The 22,992-nt window shown below is 36.8% G+C and overlaps 1 protein-coding gene across 1 annotated transcript in view; it reads right to left on the reverse strand.

The window, feature by feature from the left end:
* The window catches only part of LOC121872849 (serine/threonine-protein phosphatase 6 regulatory subunit 3-B-like), an 80,933-nt gene that overhangs the window by 28,142 nt on the left and 29,799 nt on the right, over positions 1-22,992 (reverse strand). Inside the window, exons 9-15 of the mRNA XM_042375899.1 lie at positions 22,902-22,960; positions 22,631-22,757; positions 21,873-22,025; positions 18,921-19,120; positions 15,051-15,168; positions 13,551-13,643; positions 8,775-8,975 (exon numbers count right to left, since the gene is read on the reverse strand). Of these exons, the coding sequence (XP_042231833.1) occupies positions 8,775-8,975; positions 13,551-13,643; positions 15,051-15,168; positions 18,921-19,120; positions 21,873-22,025; positions 22,631-22,757; positions 22,902-22,960 (951 nt within the window). The remainder of the gene's footprint in view (positions 1-8,774; positions 8,976-13,550; positions 13,644-15,050; positions 15,169-18,920; positions 19,121-21,872; positions 22,026-22,630; positions 22,758-22,901; positions 22,961-22,992) is intronic.

A 22,992-nucleotide genomic window follows, 5' to 3' on the forward strand; every position in this document is an offset into this window, starting at 1 on the left:
AGTAATGTGAAAAATATCTTCGTTTATTTCTTTATTGAGTAAAAGAAATGGACTTCCTTCTACAGTAGTGAGAGAGGAGCAAGCACACATGTCTAGTCTGCAAGTCTACTGTATAATGCCTATGATCTAAAAACAGATAAATTCATTAATGAGATTATCTTTCACTTTCATTGCAGAGTCCTGAAGGATATCATCAATTTAGTAAGTAAGGTATTCTCAAATGAAAGGTTTGAGTGTTACTGCGAGCAAAATATGATTTGCTTCTTTGTTAACATTAGTTGTCAGGTGCTCAAACCTGATCAACCACCCCAGATCTCAGCATCTCCAATCTCAACTCAGATATAAAATGAACTTTTGCTGCACTGTATAGAAGGAGAATGAGAGCTTAGGTACTTGATCTGGCATCACCATTTTATAACAATTCTCATGTTATGTTCACAATAAAAATCTTTAATTTCTACAGTACAGTACCTCTTTATGTTTCTGAACCCGGTTACGGCAGTGAAAGATAATGTTCAGTTAATATTGGAGATCTCTGTCACAAGTTTGGACCAGGAGTAACAACTTTTAGATCTGTTCACTATACTATACAGTAACACACACATATACACAGATAGATGCACGCACACATGCGCACGCGCGCGCACACACCATCTGTGAGGGAGTTACTACACTACGTGTTTGCTGTTCAACACCTACATTAATCTGTATGTTCACTGAATGTTCCTTTACCTTTCTCTAATGAAGGCTTTTGTTAAACTACCAATGTCAATGTATGTAATAAGTCAATTATGTCCAATGTATATTTTCAGCCTTCGGGCTGCAGAACTTTTTCAATAAACCGTTTATTATTATTATTATTATTATTATTATTATTATTATACACACACACACACAAAATAAAAATAATGGTTGCCTCTCATGTAACGAGGATGGTTGACCCAAGGGCCACCAAAGTTAACAAGTTGCATGACCCAATGTCAAGGAATAGTCTAAGAAGACCGGACAACTTGCCAACTGCACTGGCTAACCATTACCCCGGAATACGATCTGCAAATCGATTAACATCCAGGTTCCCAATTACTGCTGGGCGCACACGCACACACACAACACAAAACACACACACACACACACAACACACACACACACACACACACACACACACACACACACACACACACACACACATGCATACAAACATGCAAACACACCACACACACATGCATGCACACACACACTCACACATATATTCAATTATAAAACTCTTTGTATGGGTTGTAGTGTATGACCTCAGTTGATGATCCACACAAAACCCTCCCAAGACTACCAAATATTGCCTGAATTTCCTTAAAAATAACAAGTTAGAGTGTGGTGCTACACTACAGGTACAATATGATATGGAGACAACAGTAAAACTCACGATAAAAATAAAAATGGAAACAGGAATCAATAAAAAAGGGTGGGAAGTCAAGTATATAGACTGGATGCAAAATTAATTTGACTGAACACAGATTGTATACAAGAGGGTTACTGTAGAGTTACTGGATGGCTTCATTAACCATGAACTTCTCCCAACACAACATGTGCGTCAATCCTTATAGTAATAAGTTATTACAGTTTAACATGTGATTTAAAGTTCCACATTGCTTACATGATTACTGAACCCTGCTCACCGAGTTGATTACGAGGAAAAAAAGGCAAGATATTTCAATAAAATAATGCTTCTTCACACAGTTGACAATATAAACAGTAAAACTCATGTTATTCTGGCAAGAAAGACTGAGTATCTCTGTAGAGGAAGGTTAGAAAAGGACATAGGTGTACAATCAAAGACAAAAGTCGTGTTGCGGTTTTGTCCGAAGATTAAATATAACTCGTGAAACATTATGAGAGCCCCCTACCACAAGGAAGAGCACACCAAAAGTTTAGCCCTTCGGCATTATGTTTTCACCAAATTTCACGACACGACTTTTGTCTTTCATTGTACATATATCTTTCTTTAACCTTTCAGGCCTTTTCCTACTAAAATGCATGAGGCCAAAATCAAGAGATATCTTCTGTTATGGTAATCCCTTCCGCAACAAGGCTCAAGGTATTGATATGATTGACACCTGTTTCTTCACACAACCAACCACTATTTAAGAGCAGCACAAAATCTTCTTGGTTCATGTATACTGTTCCACCCACACCATTAATAAAACCTTCACCCAAACATTCCATCTCCTTGTTTTTCATTCTCCCTCCTGCCATCTACATATGAATTATACAATATTTACTAATCATTCACTTCTTTCTTTTATTATATCCATTTTGTACCACCTAAGTAAAATATGATTTTCCTTTTTATGTTCAACATTTGTTTTGCTTCCAGTTATTTTTTTTATTTATTTCTTACTCTCAAGCACATGATTTCTCACACCCAGAGACCAAGGTTCACTCTCACATCATAATGTTGCCTCTCTCTCTCTCTCCAAATGCAGCAGATCTTACTTCCATCTTTCACATGTAAACCACCTCACCTCTTCCATTCTTCAGCCTTTCAAACAAATAAATTTTTTTCCTCTCTCCATTTGTTCCTTTTCGTAACTTTACCTTAGTTCACTCATACTCATAAATTTTTCCTGGTACATACACGTCCACACATTTTTTAATCATTCTTAACAGAACTACTGTATACGATAGTATCAGCAAGCAGGATCTGACTAACTTCCTATACCAAACTTACACCTTTCTCCATAACCTCTCTTACTTTCACCATAGCCATGAAAAAGGCTGTACTACTACTAAGATATTATACAACTAACTTTAATATAAAGCTTACTTTCACTGAGAATCAGATTTTCCCTACCAACAAACAATAACATATACTACCTCACTCCCCTTATAAAGAATAGACACCATTTAATTATTTACCCAAAATTATATCATCAATTCTTCCCACACTGTTTTCCTAAAATTTCCTTCATGTTTTTTTTTTTAAATCCATTAATGACACAAGGAAATTATTCACCTTCATTAGACATTTCAGCGATGCTGCTTAAACTTCCATGCATATACTGTATCCTTTCATCTCACAACCTTCACAACTTTTCCTCTCAAACACACTTTATGACTCTCAATAATGGCTCTAACATATACTTTCCAAAGTAGACTTATTTATTCCTCAATACATTACGCATTCATTCTTAATATACTCCCCTTTATACAGGAGAACTAAAGAAAAATAGTTCCCATCTACTGAAATTTACTACCTAATACATTAAAAACAATAATGAAATACTATCTACAATAGATGAAAATATGCAGCTAAAACCATTAAGGAAAAAATAAATGAAAGTTTAACACAACTGCCATTTACACAATATGCTGGCTGCATGGCCTCAACACTTGCCATAGCAACACTGTTCAGCTGGGGATGTTGCCTCTGCTGACCTTTAGCAATGGGGCTTCCACACTCCCCTCCTGCTTAGAGTGCTAATGCTTGTGCACAAAGGAATGTTTATTCCCTTTATGTATTTTAACCTCATGCCATATGGCATCACAAAAATTGTGACCAAGTCCCAGATAACTAACCTGACTTTGTCTCATTTATACATAATTGCAGGATCTCAATTGTTTCTTTCTCTTTCTTTGAAACCACATCACATATACCGCTTCTCACACTTGATTTGCTTAATTTTTTTCCATTTCTGCATTTTTTTCCCTGCCCAGGCCCCGATGTGGGTCGGTGACCTGTGCCTGGGTGGGCTGACCCCTGGTAACAAAAATTATTTCTTTAACTTTTTTTGCATATTATGTACGATGGATTGTGTGTGCATGTAAATTACAATAAATGAATGAAGAAAGTTAAGTGTATCTACCCGAAAATAACGAACTGAAAAATAACCATAATAACATAACTCCCTCGCTCAACCTGCTGGTAGTCTCTCCTCGACATATGACATATTCGACTTACGAAAACCCGGACACACGACGGCCATGGTCGTATAAAATATTTTTCACCCCCATTTTAGAATATCTATGTATTATTTTCACCTTTTCGACTTACGACCAAATCGACTTATGACCTGGTCGTCGGGACGGAACCTCGTCGTAAGTCGAGGAGAGACTGATATACAAAGAAATGTTTATTAGCTTATGATTTATTTGTGAGTTGATAAATATTCATAAAGTAACTCACACAGTGAGCGAGAATACGTATCTGTGCATCTCTCCAAATTGGCTGGCCCAGCTGCCTCCTGACTCCTGGTGCATGTGATTTGAATTTATGCTCGGACCAAAATTCGTGTGACCTAGGGTAACTCTCGTTACATAAGAAAGAGGTATTAAATTGGAAGTTTCTACAGGTATCCCCTTATTTACGATGAGGTTACGTTCCTGAAAAGCCCATCGCCGATCAAAATATCATAAATTGTGATCATTATAACACGGAGTTCAATGGGATACATTCCCTGTCAGTCAGACACCCACATACCCGGTATATCACCAAAAAATTAAATTCCTACACTAATAATATACAGTACCTGCAATACATTTAAACACTCACCACATCATTAACAACAAGCCTGGTCGCGATTACATGCCCCTTTTGAGGCTTAACCCTTAAACCTCGGGTTAGGGAGTGGCTGGCAGTAAATCGAGAAAAATCAACTTTTCCAAAAATAATTTTTAACCTTTTAAAATGATAAAGCAATTATAAATAAGTAAGAACAACTTCCCTGGCTGCAGGGAAGGAGGGAGGGAAGATAAGGAGACAGGGTTGGTTTGACAGCTGATGCTCGTGGTCCCTACGCACTTAGCAGCTATTTTTAGCTCTCCTTTGTGTCCGAGGTGACCAATAATGTATATATTTACCGATCTTAATTATTTGCTATAAATGTTTCATTTAGAATTTTTAATTTGCCTAATTTTTCATTTAAAGTGCTTGGCAATACTCACCAGTCGGTCGCCAGGCTGTCTTTGTGTTTGGTAGAGCAAGTAATGTATACAATAATAATATTTCCACAAATAAATACATTTATAACAATCATTGCATTGTTTTACAGTAATACTACACTACACAAAAGTAGGTAATTATGTTAAGGAAGCTTCCCTGTGGCCGAGCATGTGATGTGACAGGCAAATAGTCACACTGGAACCTGATAACCCGCGCTGGGCATTGAAACAGTAGCGGGATTAGGTGGACGTTCTGGAACGTCACCCGGGGCCTAAGGGTTAAGGGGACTCTTGAAGCTTCAGTGGAGACGTCTAGCTTCACCTCCAGAAACATGGTTTTCCCGGGTGCCTTGGCCTTCCCAGACATTTGCAAACACTGTTCACTTTACAGTCACAAAAACAAAGCAAAGGTGCTTGTCACTAAAACAGAGCGAATTATGGTGTAAGTACAATGATAGCGGCTGACACTGCTTACATTATATTCATAACAACAGAGGCAAAGCACTTTACAGTGACCAAAAACACAGCAAAAATCAATTCACAGTCACTAACACAGAGTACAATGTGAACATTAGATATGTCCTCTCACTGTAAGGTAAAAAAAAAAAAAAAAAAGAAAAGAAAAAATGTAACAACACCAATACCGACCGATAATCGTTGAGCTACCCAATCACAGCCATGTGTAATCACCATGGAAGAAAACATGGGAGTGTAGTGCAGCGGGTGGTGGCGCACAGGAGACCGCAGCTGACAAGTGTGCCGAGAGATGCGTTCCATATTCCACGTTGGCCGGACGATGACCATCATTCATGCAATTTTTTTTATCGTACACAGGGGGGTGGTGTTAATACATCACCATCGTTCAAGCAAAATATCGAAGATTGGGAGATCATAAATCGAGGATACAGGATAAGTGAATTTTCGTACCCCAAATATTCATAAAGCGAGGGATACCTATAATGGTAAGCATTCCACACTACCTACTCGTTCTCTTTCAACATCTTGTATGTCACACTAACATTCACAATTTCTCCTTCACTTCCAAACACACCATCTGGTATATCCCACCTTGGCTAACACTCTCTCTATTAATGGTTTTCTTCTCATTAGTTTGAGCTCCTATAATACTCCACAGCCCTGCTCCCAGTTTTTATTCTTAACCCCTTGCCTTCAGATACTTGTGAATTAACTCCCCTCACATCTTTCAACATTATATGCACAAAACTAATATATACAGGACCTTTCCATTCATCTTGGTTTTAATCGGTTTTCTTTTTCTAAGTAAACATGTGCACCTTCAGACATCCCATTCTTATTGTTAACTTTCCTTTCTTTTCCACCAATATCATTAACTCTCCTGTTATTAACACCCTAACCTTCCTTACAGTACAGTATACTTCTATACACAACACACGAAACTATAACTTATTTATTTTTACTACGTAAACTTTCACCACATTATTGATATGCCGATTTTTTTCACAATTTTTCCATTAATTAATGCCAAAAATATTCTACACAAGCTTCCACCATATCAATATATTTTAAGAATCAGTGCAGTTCAAGTTTCCAAGTTTACCTGGTGTTCAGAACAATGACAAATATGTAAACAATAAAAATAAATAAATTATAACATTGAAACAAAACTATGTTATGGTACAGTACCCTTTCTAACCATCTCTCTTTTAACACAAGACCAGCCAATCATATCAAATTCTGCCTTCATTTGTTGTCAATCTTGTTGTTACAATAAAAGCTGTGTTTTACTGTACTTGAAAAAGGCCTCAGATCTACTTTACCTTAAACACTTAACATTCGCCAGCATTATACTGTGCTGTACTAGCAGCACATCCTTCCCCAAAATAAATCAACATCAAAGCCTCTAACTCATTAATTTACATTGCTGTTTCCTGGCTACCTGTCCCTTTCACTTCTAATGCATCTTTCATCCCATTCATCCATCTCCTCCTATCATCAACCTCTTACTAATACAGTATATTATTTTGACCTATCTTTCACTTGTCTCTAAGTTGTGTATTTCTTAGTCTTTGTTTACCCCACAGATTGTTCTTCCACTTGTTATTGCTCTCATTATATTTTACAGTACTCCTTCATCTTGCCATTGTTCCCTCTTTCTCCACATATTTTTCTATCCACCTATCCTTGTGTGGTTCACTCCTCACTTCACAAAAGGACACATCCACTCCTAGGTATACTGTACTGTACTTTATCTATGTTAGCTCCAACAGTTTTGTCCCCTTTTTTCATTACTTTATATTAACTGTAAAGTTTCTTCTGCTACACATTCTTCAAAAAAAAAAAAAAAATAAATAAATAAATAAATAAATAAATAAATAAATAAATAAATATATATATATATGTATGCTGATAACCACAAGGAAAGAAGAAAACACGAAGTTCCCAAGCGCTTTCGTGTAATTCACATCTTCAGGGGTGAGTACAGACTAGAGAGAGTAATACAAATCAAGGTGTATATATACAGAGGAGGGTGAGACCAGGTCCACAATGGTCAGGTATTAGGTAATGACCCTACTAATCTTTAAATAGCACACAACTGTTGGTGGTCAGGTCAGATGGTCAAGTGACCCGACCTTCTCACCTGGTTACAAATCTTCTTAATCACAAAATTGTCCAGCTTGTACATGCCGTTATTCAAATTCATGTTGAATTGGTGGCAATGTGGATTTGACCTGACGTGATTTACTTGCATATATATCTGTCTATCTATATATATATATATATATATATATATATATATATATATATATATATATATATATATATATATATATATATATATATATATATATATATATATATATATATATATATATATATATATATATATATATATATATATATATATATATATATATATATATATATATATATATATATATATATGCAAGTAAATCACTGTAGGTGCGTGATCTAGGTATATGCTGATAACAAGGAAAGAAGAAAACACGAAGTTCTTTAAGTGTAATTCACATCTTCAGGGGTTGCATTTATAAAGTTCCTTGCAAGGAATGTAATATGTTTTACTTAGGCCAGACAGGTAAAGATCTTGTAACTAGACTTAAACAACACAAATACAGTGTTAGGACAGGCCAGGAATCCAATGCTCTGTTTGTTCATTTGAGGGATAACAAGCATTGCATTGACTGGGATAATGCCTCCTCAATATCACCTTGTAATTCAATTGATAGTAGGAACATCATAGAATCTAGTCTCATTAAACATACCGAAGCATTCAACATGAATATGAGTAATGGTATGTACAAACTGGACAATTTTGTAATTAAGAAGATTTGTAACCAGGTGAGAAGGTTGGGTCACCTTACCCTCTGACCTGACCACCAACCATTGTGTGCTATTTAAAGATTAGTAGGGTCATTACCTAATACCTGCCCATTGTGGACCTGGTCTCACCCTCCTCTGTATATATACACCTTGTTTTGTACTTCTCTTTAGTCTGTACTCACCCCTGAAGATGTGAATTACACGAAAGCGCTTGGGAACTTCGTGTTTTCTTCTTTCCTTGTGGTTATCAGCATATATATATATATATATATATATATATATATATATATATATATATATATATATATATATATATATATATATATATATATATATATATATATATATATATATATATATATATATATATATATATATATATATATATATATATATATATATATATATATATATATATATATATATATATATATATATATATATATATATAAACCCCAAAGATATGAATCAAACATTGAAGAAAGATCCTCCATTTCTTTCCTTGGGTTAATCACCTTGTTTCCTCCCGCCAGACGGTATGTTTCAGTATCTTGACAAAATACATATTGTGGTTCCTTGTTCTCTTCCTCCTCCCCCTTCTCTTGTTCACTTTGCTCCTGCCTCTCTTGGTACCCGTCTGTGTCGTCTGCCTCTACTGGAGTCAGCCCCCAATCATGCTCACTTCCGGAAGAGCTACCACTAAGCACGTAGTTCCTCTATCAAGCATGCAGGTTAAAGTATTGCATGATTACACACCAGAGCAGGATTGGGGGAGGGAGCAAAAAGGAGAAAAAGAAAAAAGAAACAAGCAATAAGCAAAACAAGTGGTACAGTACAGTATATGTATTCTACAAAGGACATAAAAATAAAAAATGTAGTAAAAATATGTACTGTAATAAATAATTATAAAACATACCCTAGATGGTTTTCAATAAATAAATAAAAATTCCTTTTACTGTAGTGAGCATTCCTGAGGATTTGTAGTGATAGCTACATTTTGTGGCTAACACCTACACAAGGTGGTGTTGGACAACTAGCACTGTTATGTAGTGAGGAACAAGCTCCTTGAGCATGCAAATACTACCCCTCATCTTTTCCCATGCATGACCCCGAGATAATCAATACACGTTTGACATATTTTAAGGACGATTACCTCTGTTAGTGCTCTACTTATAACTTTACCATCATACTGAAATTAAACCCAGGATGATTGTTGGTGTTCAGATTGTCTTTTCCAGATACCGATACTGTATAATTGGAATAACAGGTGATGGTTGATGGATGACTGCAGAAGAGAGAGCAAAGTCTGGTACAGCAGCAACTGCTGGCTGACCATTTGAGAATACAGTACTGTAGCATGAGTCAGGAACTGCTAACCTGCTTGACAATGGGACGGTCAAAGGTTTGTGGATAAAAATTTGAATCATCGTCGGAATCGTCATCAGTGTCAAGATGATGATGCATCCCCTGAACCTGAGAGATGAAGAGTGACAACACATGTTGTTGAATGATGGTCTTGGCCAACTAACTACTGAGAAGAGGATTTTTTCAATTACTTAATACTCTACAGTACCCCAGATCAGTTAAATAGTAATGACTTCCTTGGCTCCATTACATAACAACAACCATTATGCTTTGATTGGAAAAGCCTCAATAAGTCTATTTTGGTCTTATAGTTAAGAAGTTCACACAATTTTGATGTGTAAGACAAGGAGTTCTCTTCCCAACAATGTGCATCAAGCCCACAATATCTTCGTTGTACAATACAGTATATGAGGGAAGAGAAGCTTAAACCAGTTAGGTATAAAGATAAATTGGGACAGCAACATCCAAGTCAGTTAAAATGTAGCCTCCATATAGGGTGCCAAAAGAAAAAATAAGTAAAGCCTCTGTATGTCAAAAAGTATAATAAGGCAGTCTTCATTTGTCACTGTATTATGCCTGCTTTAGCTAGCTTCATCACATCCCCTCATTTTTATATCAATTCTAATCAGCCAATTCTCGTTTTATACCTGAAATTTCTTTGTGACAGTGGAATGGAAGGCAATATTTATGACACCAACAGGAATCCTGCATCACAGGCAACAATGCAGCCTATATTTACCATTTACCCCTCAAGCTGACTCTTACATCAAGGTCATCCTCATTGCACTTCTCACAAAAGATCATCACTGTTCACTAAACTTTTAAACAACACAAATTACACCTTTCTTGTTACTTTTCCCCAGAGCACAATTTAAATCATAAGGTTTAATTACTGATAAAAAAATATGCTAGCTTGTGCAAAAGGAAACAAAATTAAAACTTATGAAATAAGCTTGGTGGCACTTACAACTAAAACTGTGTGAAGAGTATTCAGCTTTAAACAAAATGTAAACACACATTAACAAGACAAAAGGATGAAATGGTAATACACTGCACACTTCATGCATATATAAGCTTTACAAGGCGATGCAAAAAATGGTGCGCATTTACTTTAGTGAGATCATGTGCACACGCATGCGCACACACATGCATGCACGCACACACGCATGCACACTTGTATGCACACGCACGCACGCACACACACACACGTATGCACATGCACGTATGCACACGCACACACACTACACTTAACTCCTTCCTGAACCAAACTTTAAAAACCTGTAAAACATTTCAATACATATTACCACTTAATTCAGTCAGAACAACACAAGCATAGCCAAACTACATACCATACATAATGGTTGCCCCTTGTGTTTGAGGATGACCAGTCCTAGAGCCAACTATGCATGAATTTGTTTATGGTGTAGAAGCTGTCACCAACACAACAATCACACCCCAAGTTAAACAAGCTGCATGACCCACTGTCAGGGAATAGTTCGAGAAGACCAGACAACTTCACTGGCTAACCATTACCATAGAACACAATCTAGGTTCCCAAATACTGCTGGATAGACAGTGGCAAATGGCTTATAAGAAACTTGCCTATAGCTTCACCCTGCGGGGGATCAAACCCGGGTCCACTCGTTTGCGGGACGAGCATGCTGACCATTACACCACAGGTGGTCATACATTCAACCACATAACACATACAGAAACACAACACATTCAGTCTTACAACTTATAACCACACAACACACACACACAATCAGTCTTACAACTTATAACACAACACATTCAGTCTTACAACTTATAACCACACAACACACACACACAATCAGTCTTACAACTTATAACACAACACATTCAGTCTTACAACTTATAACCACACAACACACACACACAATCAGTCTTACAACTTACAACCAACACATTCAGTCTTACAACTTATAACACAACACATTCAGTCTTACAACTTATAACCACACAACACACACACACAATCAGTCTTACAACTTATAACACAACACATTCAGTCTTACAACTTATAACCACACAACACACACAATACAATCAGTCTTACAACTTATAACACAACACATTCAGTCTTACAACTTATAACCACACAACACACACACACAATCAGTCTTACAACTTACAACCAACACATTCAGTCTTACAACTTATAACCACACAACACACACACACAATCAGTCTTACAACTTACAACCAACACATTCAGTCTTACAACTTACAACCAACACATTCAGTCTTACAACATAACACAACACATTCAGTCTTACAACTTATAACCAACACAACACATTCAGTCTTACAACTTATAACCAACACAACACATTCAGTCTTACAACTTATAACCAACACAACACATTCAGTCTTACAACTTATAACCAACACAACACATTCAGTCTTACAACTTATAACCAACACAACACATTCAGTCTTACAACTTATAACCAACACAACACATTCAGTCTTACAACTTATAACCAACACAACACATTCCAGTCTTACAACTTATAACCAACACAACACATTCAGTCTTACAACTTATAACCAACACAACACATTCAATCTTACAACTTATAACCAACACAACACATTCAGTCTTACAACTTATAACCAACACAACACATTCAGTCTTACAACTTATAACCAACACATTCAGTCTTACAACTTCAGTCTTACAACTTATAACCAACACATTCAGTAACAACTTATAACCAACACAACACATTCAGTCTTACAACTTATAACCAACACAACACATTCAGTCTTACAACTTATAACCAACACAACACATTCAGTCTTACAACTTATAACCAACACATTCAGTCTTACAACTTTCAGTCTTAATAACCAACACAACACATTCAGTCTTACAACTTATAACCAACACAACACATTCAGTCTTACAACTTATAACCAACACAACACATTCAGTCTTACAACTTATAACCAACACAACACATTCAGTCTTACAACTTATAACACAACACATTCAGTCTTACAACATAACCACACAACACACACACACAATCAGTCTTACAACTTATAACACAACACATTCAGTCTTACAACTTATAACCACACAACACACACACACAATCAGTCTTACAACATAACACAACACATTCAGTCTTACAACTTATAACCACAACACACACACACAATCAGTCTTACAACACAACCAACACATTCAGTCTTACAACTTATAACCACACAACACACACACACAATCAGTCTTACAACTACAACCAACACATTCAGTCTACAACTTACAACCAACACATTCAGTCTTACAACTTATAACACAACACATTCAGTCTTACAACTTATAACCAACACATTCAGTCCATATGCAACTTACTAACCAACACAACACATTCAGTCTTACAACTTATAACCAACACAACACATTCAGTCTTACAACTTATAACCAACACAACACATTCAGTCTTACAACTTATAACCAACACAACACATTCAGTCTTACAACTTATAACCAACACAACACATTCAGTCTTACAACTTATAACCAACACAACACATTCAGTCTTACAACTTATAACCAACACAACACATTCAGTCTTACAACTTATAACCAACACAACACATTCAGTCTTACAACTTATAACCAACACAACACATTCAGTCTTACAACTTACAACCAACACAACACATTCAGTCTTACAACTTATAACCAACACAACACATTCAGTCTTACAACTTATAACCAACACAACATAATGAGTTTCAAACTTACCACCAAATAATATGCATGCACGCACACACACACACATGAAATATATCACTATTTAGTATTTCTATGCTTTGATAAGTTTACATCTCCTACTAGACATATTGAGTAGTACTATTGTATACTATTATGGAGTAAATAATCTTACCGGTAAAGGTGTAATCTCATTTTTACGATTGACTTCTGCTAAAGCATTGGACACAAAGTCATCCCATTGTGTAGCTTTATCACCAGGGAGATCCTAAAAGAAAATTAATTATGAGTATTCTTAATAAGGCACCAACAGACATGTAAAATACTATGCAGCTAAATGCACAGCTCTATGTGTATGATGATTTACATACACAGTAGGTACAGCCCCCTTCACTTGTGCATTTACAGGGGCTTGTCATCTAAATATTCCACAAATCAATATCTTTTGAGATATTTATTTTAATATTGTTGCGAGTTTCCTTGTGTTGAATGTAAACAAACACAGGGCTGCCACAAAACCTGACGACCCACTGTAAACGTACAAGTGAAGGAAACTGTACATAAGTATAAATGCTACTTGTGTATACTGTACTTTAACTGTATGTGTTTGGGATTTCATTACAAGCAAAACTCTAAATTTTCTGTATGCAGAACTTACTATTCAATATAACAAAAACTTCCATAGTTTAATATAAATATGGGTTAATAAAAAGAAGGTGACTTAATGAATAACAGAGTTCCTCCTACATTAAGTCAAATGTAATGTAAAAATTATGGATAAAAAAGTCTGGTGGGTTTACCTAACCAAGTTTACAGATGACAATACTGGTGAACACTTTGTTTCATCATGACCTTTACTGAAAGGCTTGTACTATACATATACTGTATTTGTCAAAACCAATGATTAAGTATTTCAAGGATAAAAGTAATTCATAGATAATGGAATAATTCAGGTTGAAGTAAAAATAAGCCAACATAGTTTATAGGACTATACTATACTGTACTGTGCTATGCTATGTTATACCTTACTGTACTGCACTGTACTATGCTATACCATACTGTACTGTACTGTGCTGTGCTATGCTATACCATACTGTACTGTGCGATGCTAAGTTATACCTTACTGTACTGTACTGTGCTGTGCTGTGCTGTGCTATGCTATGCTATGCTATACCATACTGTACCGTACTGTATTGTACTGTACTATACTACTACTTTGCTGCAACTCGGAATCGAGTATGACGATTATCCAGCTATGACACAATGATATGAGTTATTAAGGATGTCACCTTTGTTGGTGAGTTTTAAGGTGACTAAAGAGGCCGATATGGGACTGGCAGAGTTGTTCACAGATGTTGCATGTGTGGAGGGCTACATCTAGTGCAGGAGGGGTGGCAGCATTATCTTTCCTGCATTGTCGCTCGTAAGCCTCGGTATGCAGTCAGGCTAACTCGAAAGTATTGACACCTTCTTGTGTGGTGCTCCTCCAAGCGTTGCAGAGTTGAGTAATTGTCTCCCAGGTGAGGGCTATACTATACTATATTATACCCCCATTGTTTAAGTTTAGCAGCTTTTTCTTCTCACATTAATGAAACATTCCTCTACCGTACAGTACATATTATGAGACTCGGCTACAACAATCACATGTTTCAAGAACTTATCTCTTGTACTGTACCTGGATCAGTCGCTTGATACGGTGCTGGTTGGGGCCAAACTCAGCCTGTTGAACAATAGTGTTGGCTAATTCTCTTAAGTGACCCATGTAGCCTTTGATATTATGGATCTGTTTAGTACTGCAAAAGACAAGAAGATAGTGTTACATGATGATGTATTTTTACATAATTATTACAACTCTGAAGACAAATAAATCTTACTTACTGTAACCAACCTATAATGCAGTGAAAATCATAAAATTTTAAGTAATATAATTTCACTGATTAATACAGTATTAAGCTACCCATTAGCAAGAATCAGCAATCCTCGGAACTTTCCATTACCTAGAAAAAAATTTGAATTCCAAGAAATTCTGAGAAAAATCTTTCCACTCCGGGCATTCAAATAACTTTCCGAGAGAGTGCATCATGTGCCGAGTGCATGGGTGTGTAGGCTCAGAGTGCTCATGAGCTTTGATTGGCTACGACTGTCATGCGACTGCATGGGATGCCTATGATTGGCTGATTTATCTCACAGCCTACCTCTCAACCTCCAGCATCGTGACACTCTCACTTCATCGTCTGTTGCCATTGTACAAGTTGTTTATTCGCTCACTGCTGTTTTTTGCATATGATCTGTGTTGTGCAGTATTGTTCATCACTGTACCAGGATACAATGAGGCAAAAATACTGTTAAAGCAGTGTTTAGACGTAAAACGTTATTACAGTTACGTACACTATACTGTCCATTCAGTAAGTGTGAAAGTATCATATGTACAGAACTGTACATAGTAAAGTGGATGCCTACTGTAGGCTAGTGAGTAAAGGGTGTATATACAGCATACAGTGTGTGTGCCCTCCTTCATGGAGCGTGACTACAATATAATGCATAAAGTAGTATATTTTGTTTATTTACAATAATGTACATGTACAGTAGTGTTTGCATAAATAAATACAGCTGTCTGTCCGGCAGCAGTTAAGCCTCTGTAACAGCGGTGCTCTGTACTAGATGTGTAGTTTAGACAGAGTAACATTCACCAATGCCCAGAAAAATTCCAGAAGAGAATTTGTCTCAATACCCAGAAATATCTCAAACCCAGAAACACTCTACATCAATTGTTCCAGCAAACACGGATATTACTGTACTGTACAGTAAAGCCTCCGATAACAACGGTTCAACCAACAACTTTTCACATTTAAAACCATAGTTAATTTAGGACCCATTTCAATTTACGACCAAAATATAATAAAAATAAAATAAATTTTTCATATAAATAATAACTAAATCTCGATATGTATTATAAAAAAAAAATGCTGTAAAAAAAAATTAAGAGTTCCCTGCACAAAGAAGCTGCCTTGCTAATGAATGGTAAACAACAGTCGGAGCTTGGCGGGCCTTATGTTTTCACGCATCTGGAACAGGAGACAAACTTTCTCAGGTTTCTTACAGCATTTTTGCATCCCTATTCAACATGAGCAAGAGAGCAAGTGATGGTAGTGTTGGTTCAAAAGCTATTAGGAAGTGTATAAGCTTAGCCGAGAAACTAGATGTGTTAAAACGATATGAAAAAGGTGAGAGGTCTATAGATATTATATGGAGCAAGCAACGAACACATTTTCTGAAGTGGATCCGTTAACAGAACAAAGCATTAAAATTTAACTAAAAGCAAAAGATTTCTACCTTCAACTTCAGCCAGAGTTGAACCTGATGACTTCGTCATCTGAGTCAAAACTCGCACAATATTCATTGGCTGTCCTTACGTTTTAGACTTTACCACCATTGGCGAGTAGAATTTTTATTTTACATTAGTAAATATCATTTAAAACATAAATGAACAGTAAATAAGGGTGGCTTTCATATTCATATGTAGAGAAATGACGATATGTTTTCACATGTATGCACTTACTGTTCATACGTTGGAGTTCCCAATCGTCTCGCCTTATTTCTTTACCATTAGTGGTTAGCTACTTCTAGTGTTCCATTTATTAACATTAAATAACATTACTTAAAACATACATACAGGTACTCAATTTGTTTAAATTAAGTTCACTACAGCTACAACCAGGGTCTTATTTTCTTCAGTTTCTTATGTAGAACCATCGTCACTCACGAAAACAATACCGTCTTGTCTCCTCGTGTGTGTTTTAATATTCTATGTATTATTATTTAATTGCATTGTTCATTTAACATATATAAACATTGATTCAATCAAATACATATTCAGTAATAAACAATAATGAATCTTTTGTACATATTCTTAAGATAAATTACTGTTTCCTTGAGTGTGCACGTATACATTGGCGTTCCACTATCAGTATCACTTTTCCTTCTACTGTACATTAAATAACATTAATTAAAATATACATAGTTTTTACATTCATTTTACTACAACAACAACCAGGGTCTTATTTTCTTCAGCTTCAGGTGGATAACTGACAATTATGGGTGTAAACACTGACAACAATGCCGTCTCTTATTCTCTTGTGTTTTTCAATATTCTACGTACAGTGGGGTATGCTATAACGAACGGATCCTACTACGAATATTCCTATAACGAACGGTTTTACCTATAAAATTGAGAATGCTATAACGAACGAAACTCCTACAACGAACATTATTTAATTTTTTTTTTTTCTAATTTATTGTTTTTTATTACAAGTATTAATGATACTCTTTATTTCAGGGGTTTAGATGCATATTTATGCACTTTTTTACAATTTTTACAATTTTATATTATATTTTTCAGTGTTAAGTGGTTGTATTTGGGGGCCTGGAACGGATTAATCCTATAACGAACGAATGCTATAACGAACAAGGTTCTAGAACCAATTAGATTCGTTATAGCATACCCCACTGTATTATTAATGAATTGTATTGTTCATTTTGCAAATATAAAGATTAATTCAATCAAATACATATTCAGTAATAAACAATAATGAATCTTTTGTACATATTCTTAAAAAGATAAATGACGCGGTATCCTTAAATGTGCACGTATATGTTGGCGTTCCCAATCCATCTCTTTTTTTTTCTTTACCATTAGTGGTTAGCTACTTTTATTGTTCCATTTATTAACATTAAAAAATATTACTTAAAACACACACATCTATTTTTTACATTAATTTTACTACAGCTACAACCAGGGTCATATTTTCTTCATTTTCTCGTGTAGAACTATCGTCCCGGACTCCCGGCTGTAAACACAAACAAAAACAATGGCGTCACATCTCCTCTTGTGTGACCACATTATTATTCATTTACTGTATATTGTATAAGGTCATTCAGAAACATTTTTTAAAGAATATAGTTTGCAATTTTCATTAATTGTTTTGTTTTGGGGGGAAAAGATGGCAAAAAGCCACACAAAAGATATGAAAAGGTCACACTTGGGAACGCATCTCATTATTAATGCTTTATTTTAATAGTAATTAATGATTCGCGATACGATGATTCACCTCACACTGCAATATTAGAAAACACATTAACGTCGTTATTCGAGGCTTTACTGTACTTGCATGAGCTTACTGTGCAGAGTATATTAAAACTTTATCTAGCATAATCTTATACTGGTCTACTCTACATTAGAGATATGCACACACTGAATATGATCGAAAGCAGTCAGGTTACTGAATGGTGCAGTATTGTTATTGTTATATGTACACAAGTTAACAGTAAAAGGTCAACACCCACACATAATTCAATCTATTCAAAGGAAACTGCACCAATCAGATGAAAGGTAAGATTTTCATCATAATGTAATTGTTTAAGACTGAGAGTGGTGGTGACATTCTTCTCACCATATCAAGTGTTGCTCCATACAGTCCATGTACAGTAGTTGAAGACCGATGGACACCAGACTACATAAGAGTATATTACTGAAGAAAGAACTTACTCATGTGGTTCAGAAGGTTCTTCATAGGCAGTTATAACTCGTTCAATGATACGACATTCGGTAAAAAGTTGAGTGAGCAAAAGATGGTCGGTTTCCCCCTGAGGTGAAGAGGCAATTGGGGCCTTGGTCAATATAGCTGTCAGGCACTGCTCTACTTGTGTGTGTAGGAAATTATTCAACATAAACTTGAAAAACAGATCCTGTGAAAGGAAAAAATAATTAGAAAAAATATCTAATACTTTATCTCCTTTAAGCACAGTTATATATACTGTACAAATTACATACATAAAAATCCCTGGTAAGAATAAATAACTTTCCCACCATATAAATTCCATGGTGATGGAAAGTAGTGAATACCTACAGGTACAGTAAAGGGGAGCATGGAGTGAGACAGTACCTCTCTCCCACCAGTAGTCACTCCTTAAACTAATAAGGAGGTTAGTGGAGTTTGGCTCACCCTTCTGACTCGGCTCATGTCTCTACCTCGTCGTGGTGCTCCCTGGTAACGACTTTGACTAGTCGGCCAACGAGATATGGGTAGCAGATGATATTATGTGAACCACTTGAAGTCACTGGCAGCGGGGTGACTGGTGAAATTCCTGGTAGGGTACGACAAACTGTATTCCCGGCAGTGATTTCTGGCGCTTAGCTCTATGATAAGGGTCACCTGCCCAAGTTAAATGGGAACTGCGCTACACGAGGAGGTGGCATCCTCTCTGGAGTACCTTGCTGATGAATCCTCCAAGGATTCCGCCAACCATTATGATGATTGACAACAATGATATAGCCCCCAGTCCCAGGCGAAGAGGGGTGCTAAGAATCTCCCGGTTTATCAATAAGACACATTATCAAAATTGTGACATGGAATGTTAGAACAATGACACAGGATAGTAAACTTGAACAGGTGGAGAGTGTGTTCAAACAGTACAAGATTGACATTATGGCATTGAATGAGACAAGATTGGGAGGAATGAATCGAGTAGTGACACCTGATGGAAACACCTTGCTTGTTTCCGGTAGAGAGGATGATTTAAGACGAGATGGTGTCAAGTTACTGTTGAGTAGAAGTGCATCGAGAGCGCTGACAGAATGGAAACCAGTTGGTGCAGGAAGAATGTTGTTAGCAAGACTGAAGTCTAAGCAAGCTAATATGAGCATTGCAGTGTGTTACACGCCTACAAATACCATACCAGATGAAGTGAAAGATGCTTTCTATGAGCAACTACAGGATGTTTTGAGCAGTATTCTGGACAGAGATATAAAGATGGTTCTAGGCAACTTTAAAGCGAAGGTGGGAAGCAATAACCGTGGCATGGAACATGTCATGAAAAAATAGAGATTGGGCGAGGCTAACGAGAATGGTATGCGTTTGATCAGTTTGTGCTCGGCTAAGAACCTTGTTATTGGCGGGGCAATGTTTAAGCATAAAGATATTCATAAGTATACGTGGATATCTACAGATGGGAACTATCGCAATCAGACTGACCATGTTATGAGTGGTAAGCAGAGGTGCAACTCGCTATGAGATATGAGGACGTATGGAGGTGCGGATGTCGGAAGTGACCACCAAATGCTTGTGGCAACCATACAGTTGAAATTAGAAGCGAGAGAGAGACACGAGGAACTGACTCGCTATGATACCAAGAAACTGCAATAGATCCCCAGATTAAAGAAGAGTTTCAACTTGAATGCCACAACCACTTCATTGTACTGGAGACAGTGAATGAAGAGGAACCAGCGTGTCCCGGGTGATGTTCCAGAACGTCCACCTATTCCCGCCACTGTTTCAATGCCCAGCGCGGGTTATCAGGTTCCAGTGTGACTATTTGCCTGTTACATCACATGCTCGGCCACAGGGAAGCTTCCTGAACATAATTTCCTACTTCTGTGTAGTGTAGTATTACTGTAAAACAATGCAATGATTATGTTAGAAATGCATTTATTTGTGGAAATATTATTATTGTATACATTACTTGCTCTACCAAACACAAAGACAGCCTGGCGACCGACTGGCGAGTGTTGCCAAGCACCTTAAATGAAAAATAAGGCAAATTAAAAACTCTAAATGAATCATTTATAGCTAATAATTAAGATCAGTAAATATATACATTATTGGTCACCTCGGACACAAAGGAGAGCTAAAAATAGCTGCTAAGTGAGTAGGGACCACGAGCATCAGCTGTCAAACCAACACTGTCTCCTTATCTCTCCCCCCCCCCCTCTCCTCCCTCCATGTGGCCAAGGAAGTTTCTAGAGGGTCATAATATAGTTTTTCTTATTTATTTTTTATTGTTTTATCATTTGAAAAGGGTAAAAAATATTTTGGAAAAGGCGATTTTCTCGATTTACTCCCACCGGGGTTGCTGCCAGCGGCACCCGAACCCGGGGCTTAAGGGTTAAATACAATCATGAAAAGGGCTCAAGATAGAAATGGCTGGTGCGAGTCGTTGGAGTCGGTAACAGGTAACAGTAAAGGACTACTGTATGGTTGGTTTTGTCTTGTCTCTGATGGATAATTATGCTTGACAGCTACATAAGATGTTCGGTTCAATAACCTCTTAATGGTTTACATGTTATGGAACTGGCAAGCCTACTTATCAGCCACGAATTTGTACACAGAGATGTGGCAGAGAAGCAAACTGTAATATAGTCCAGTCAAATTAGCACAAAAACCAGCAAATAGCAGAAAAAATATAAAGTTAAAATTTTGCACACATACTGCTGAAGGTTATGCCAAAAAAAATCAAAAGAGTTCCCCTCTTTCTGACTGCAACAACCTCCCCTTTGGCAGCCCAAACCCCCCTTGAGGGGGCCTTTTTACTACATTTTCCCTATTGTTTGTAAAAAGGTACATCGGAATAAAAAGTTTATATAGAAAAAAATTCTACAAGAAAGAGAGAGAGAAAGATGTGTGTGTTAATATATACATTATAATGTAAACAAAATCCTCACCAGCAAATATTCAACTGTATTAAGTTCATAGAGGGCATTGTGGACGATGGGGTCATTGGCAACCACCAAAGCAGCTACCAAGGTCACAACCTGTAAGCGAGTACTTCCCAACGGCTCAACTTCTTGACCATACGCAGTTAATAATAAACCTTTCTGTAACAAAAAAAATATATTGGAAATAATTATAAGCATTTAGTGTATAAACACACTATGTAATGAGTTATATCAAGGAAGAAGACTATTATAAATATGTTTGACTTAAAGTCTTTTCCCACTAAACTGAAGGCAGCATGAATCGACAACACATGAACTCTCAGTTCATCTTCTGTCATCAATTCTTCCCATTGTAATACAGTACTTGTGTTAGACCCCACTTACCCCTGTCACTGCCTCACCCAGCTATGTTCTTCCCCACACATCATCATACTCTCCATTAATTCATCCACACTACTACAGGTACTTTCCTTCCCCTCACGCCATGGTCTCCCTCCCACCATCCATCTCTGCACCTTACTCTTACCACTGAACTTTCACTTCCACTTCTCCATTCCACTTGAGGAAACCTTCATCCACTCACCTCACATGTTCTCACTTCCACTTCTCCAGTCCAACTAAAGCTGCCAAGCAACACATGCTATAATAGGAGCAACATGGACAGCGGCAGGACTCCATTATTTTAGTTTGAACAAGTGTGTGTAATGGAAGTTTAATTTATGGCTTGTAAGAGCTCAGCAGTAACATCATACACCAATAAGAACCTTAGGTGGGTGAAGGAGAATATTATGAAGGCTCGGCAATCTCTTGGCTATGGTTCTGGCAACAATATTTCTCCTTCCGTCGCTGGAATCACTGTCGCTAGATTCTATGGACGTTGACTGTTGTAATCTGAAATTGGAGGAATCTTGTAAACTAACAACACCAACATGCAGTATATTAAACAATCTTTCCTACACCATTTTCCACATTACACGTAACATGTACAGTAGTCAAATAGAAACCTGTAAATATTAATGTCACATTTATATTTACCCTTGCTGCTGCTGCTGCTGCTGCTGCTGCTGCTGCTGCTGCTGTTGCTGCTGCTGCTGTTGATGCTGCTGTTGATGCTGCTGTTGCTGCT

This window comes from Homarus americanus, unplaced genomic scaffold (assembly GCF_018991925.1).
Source record: "Homarus americanus isolate GMGI-L3 unplaced genomic scaffold, GMGI_Hamer_2.0 scaffold11022, whole genome shotgun sequence".
Taxonomy (NCBI): Eukaryota; Metazoa; Arthropoda; class Malacostraca; order Decapoda; family Nephropidae; genus Homarus; species Homarus americanus.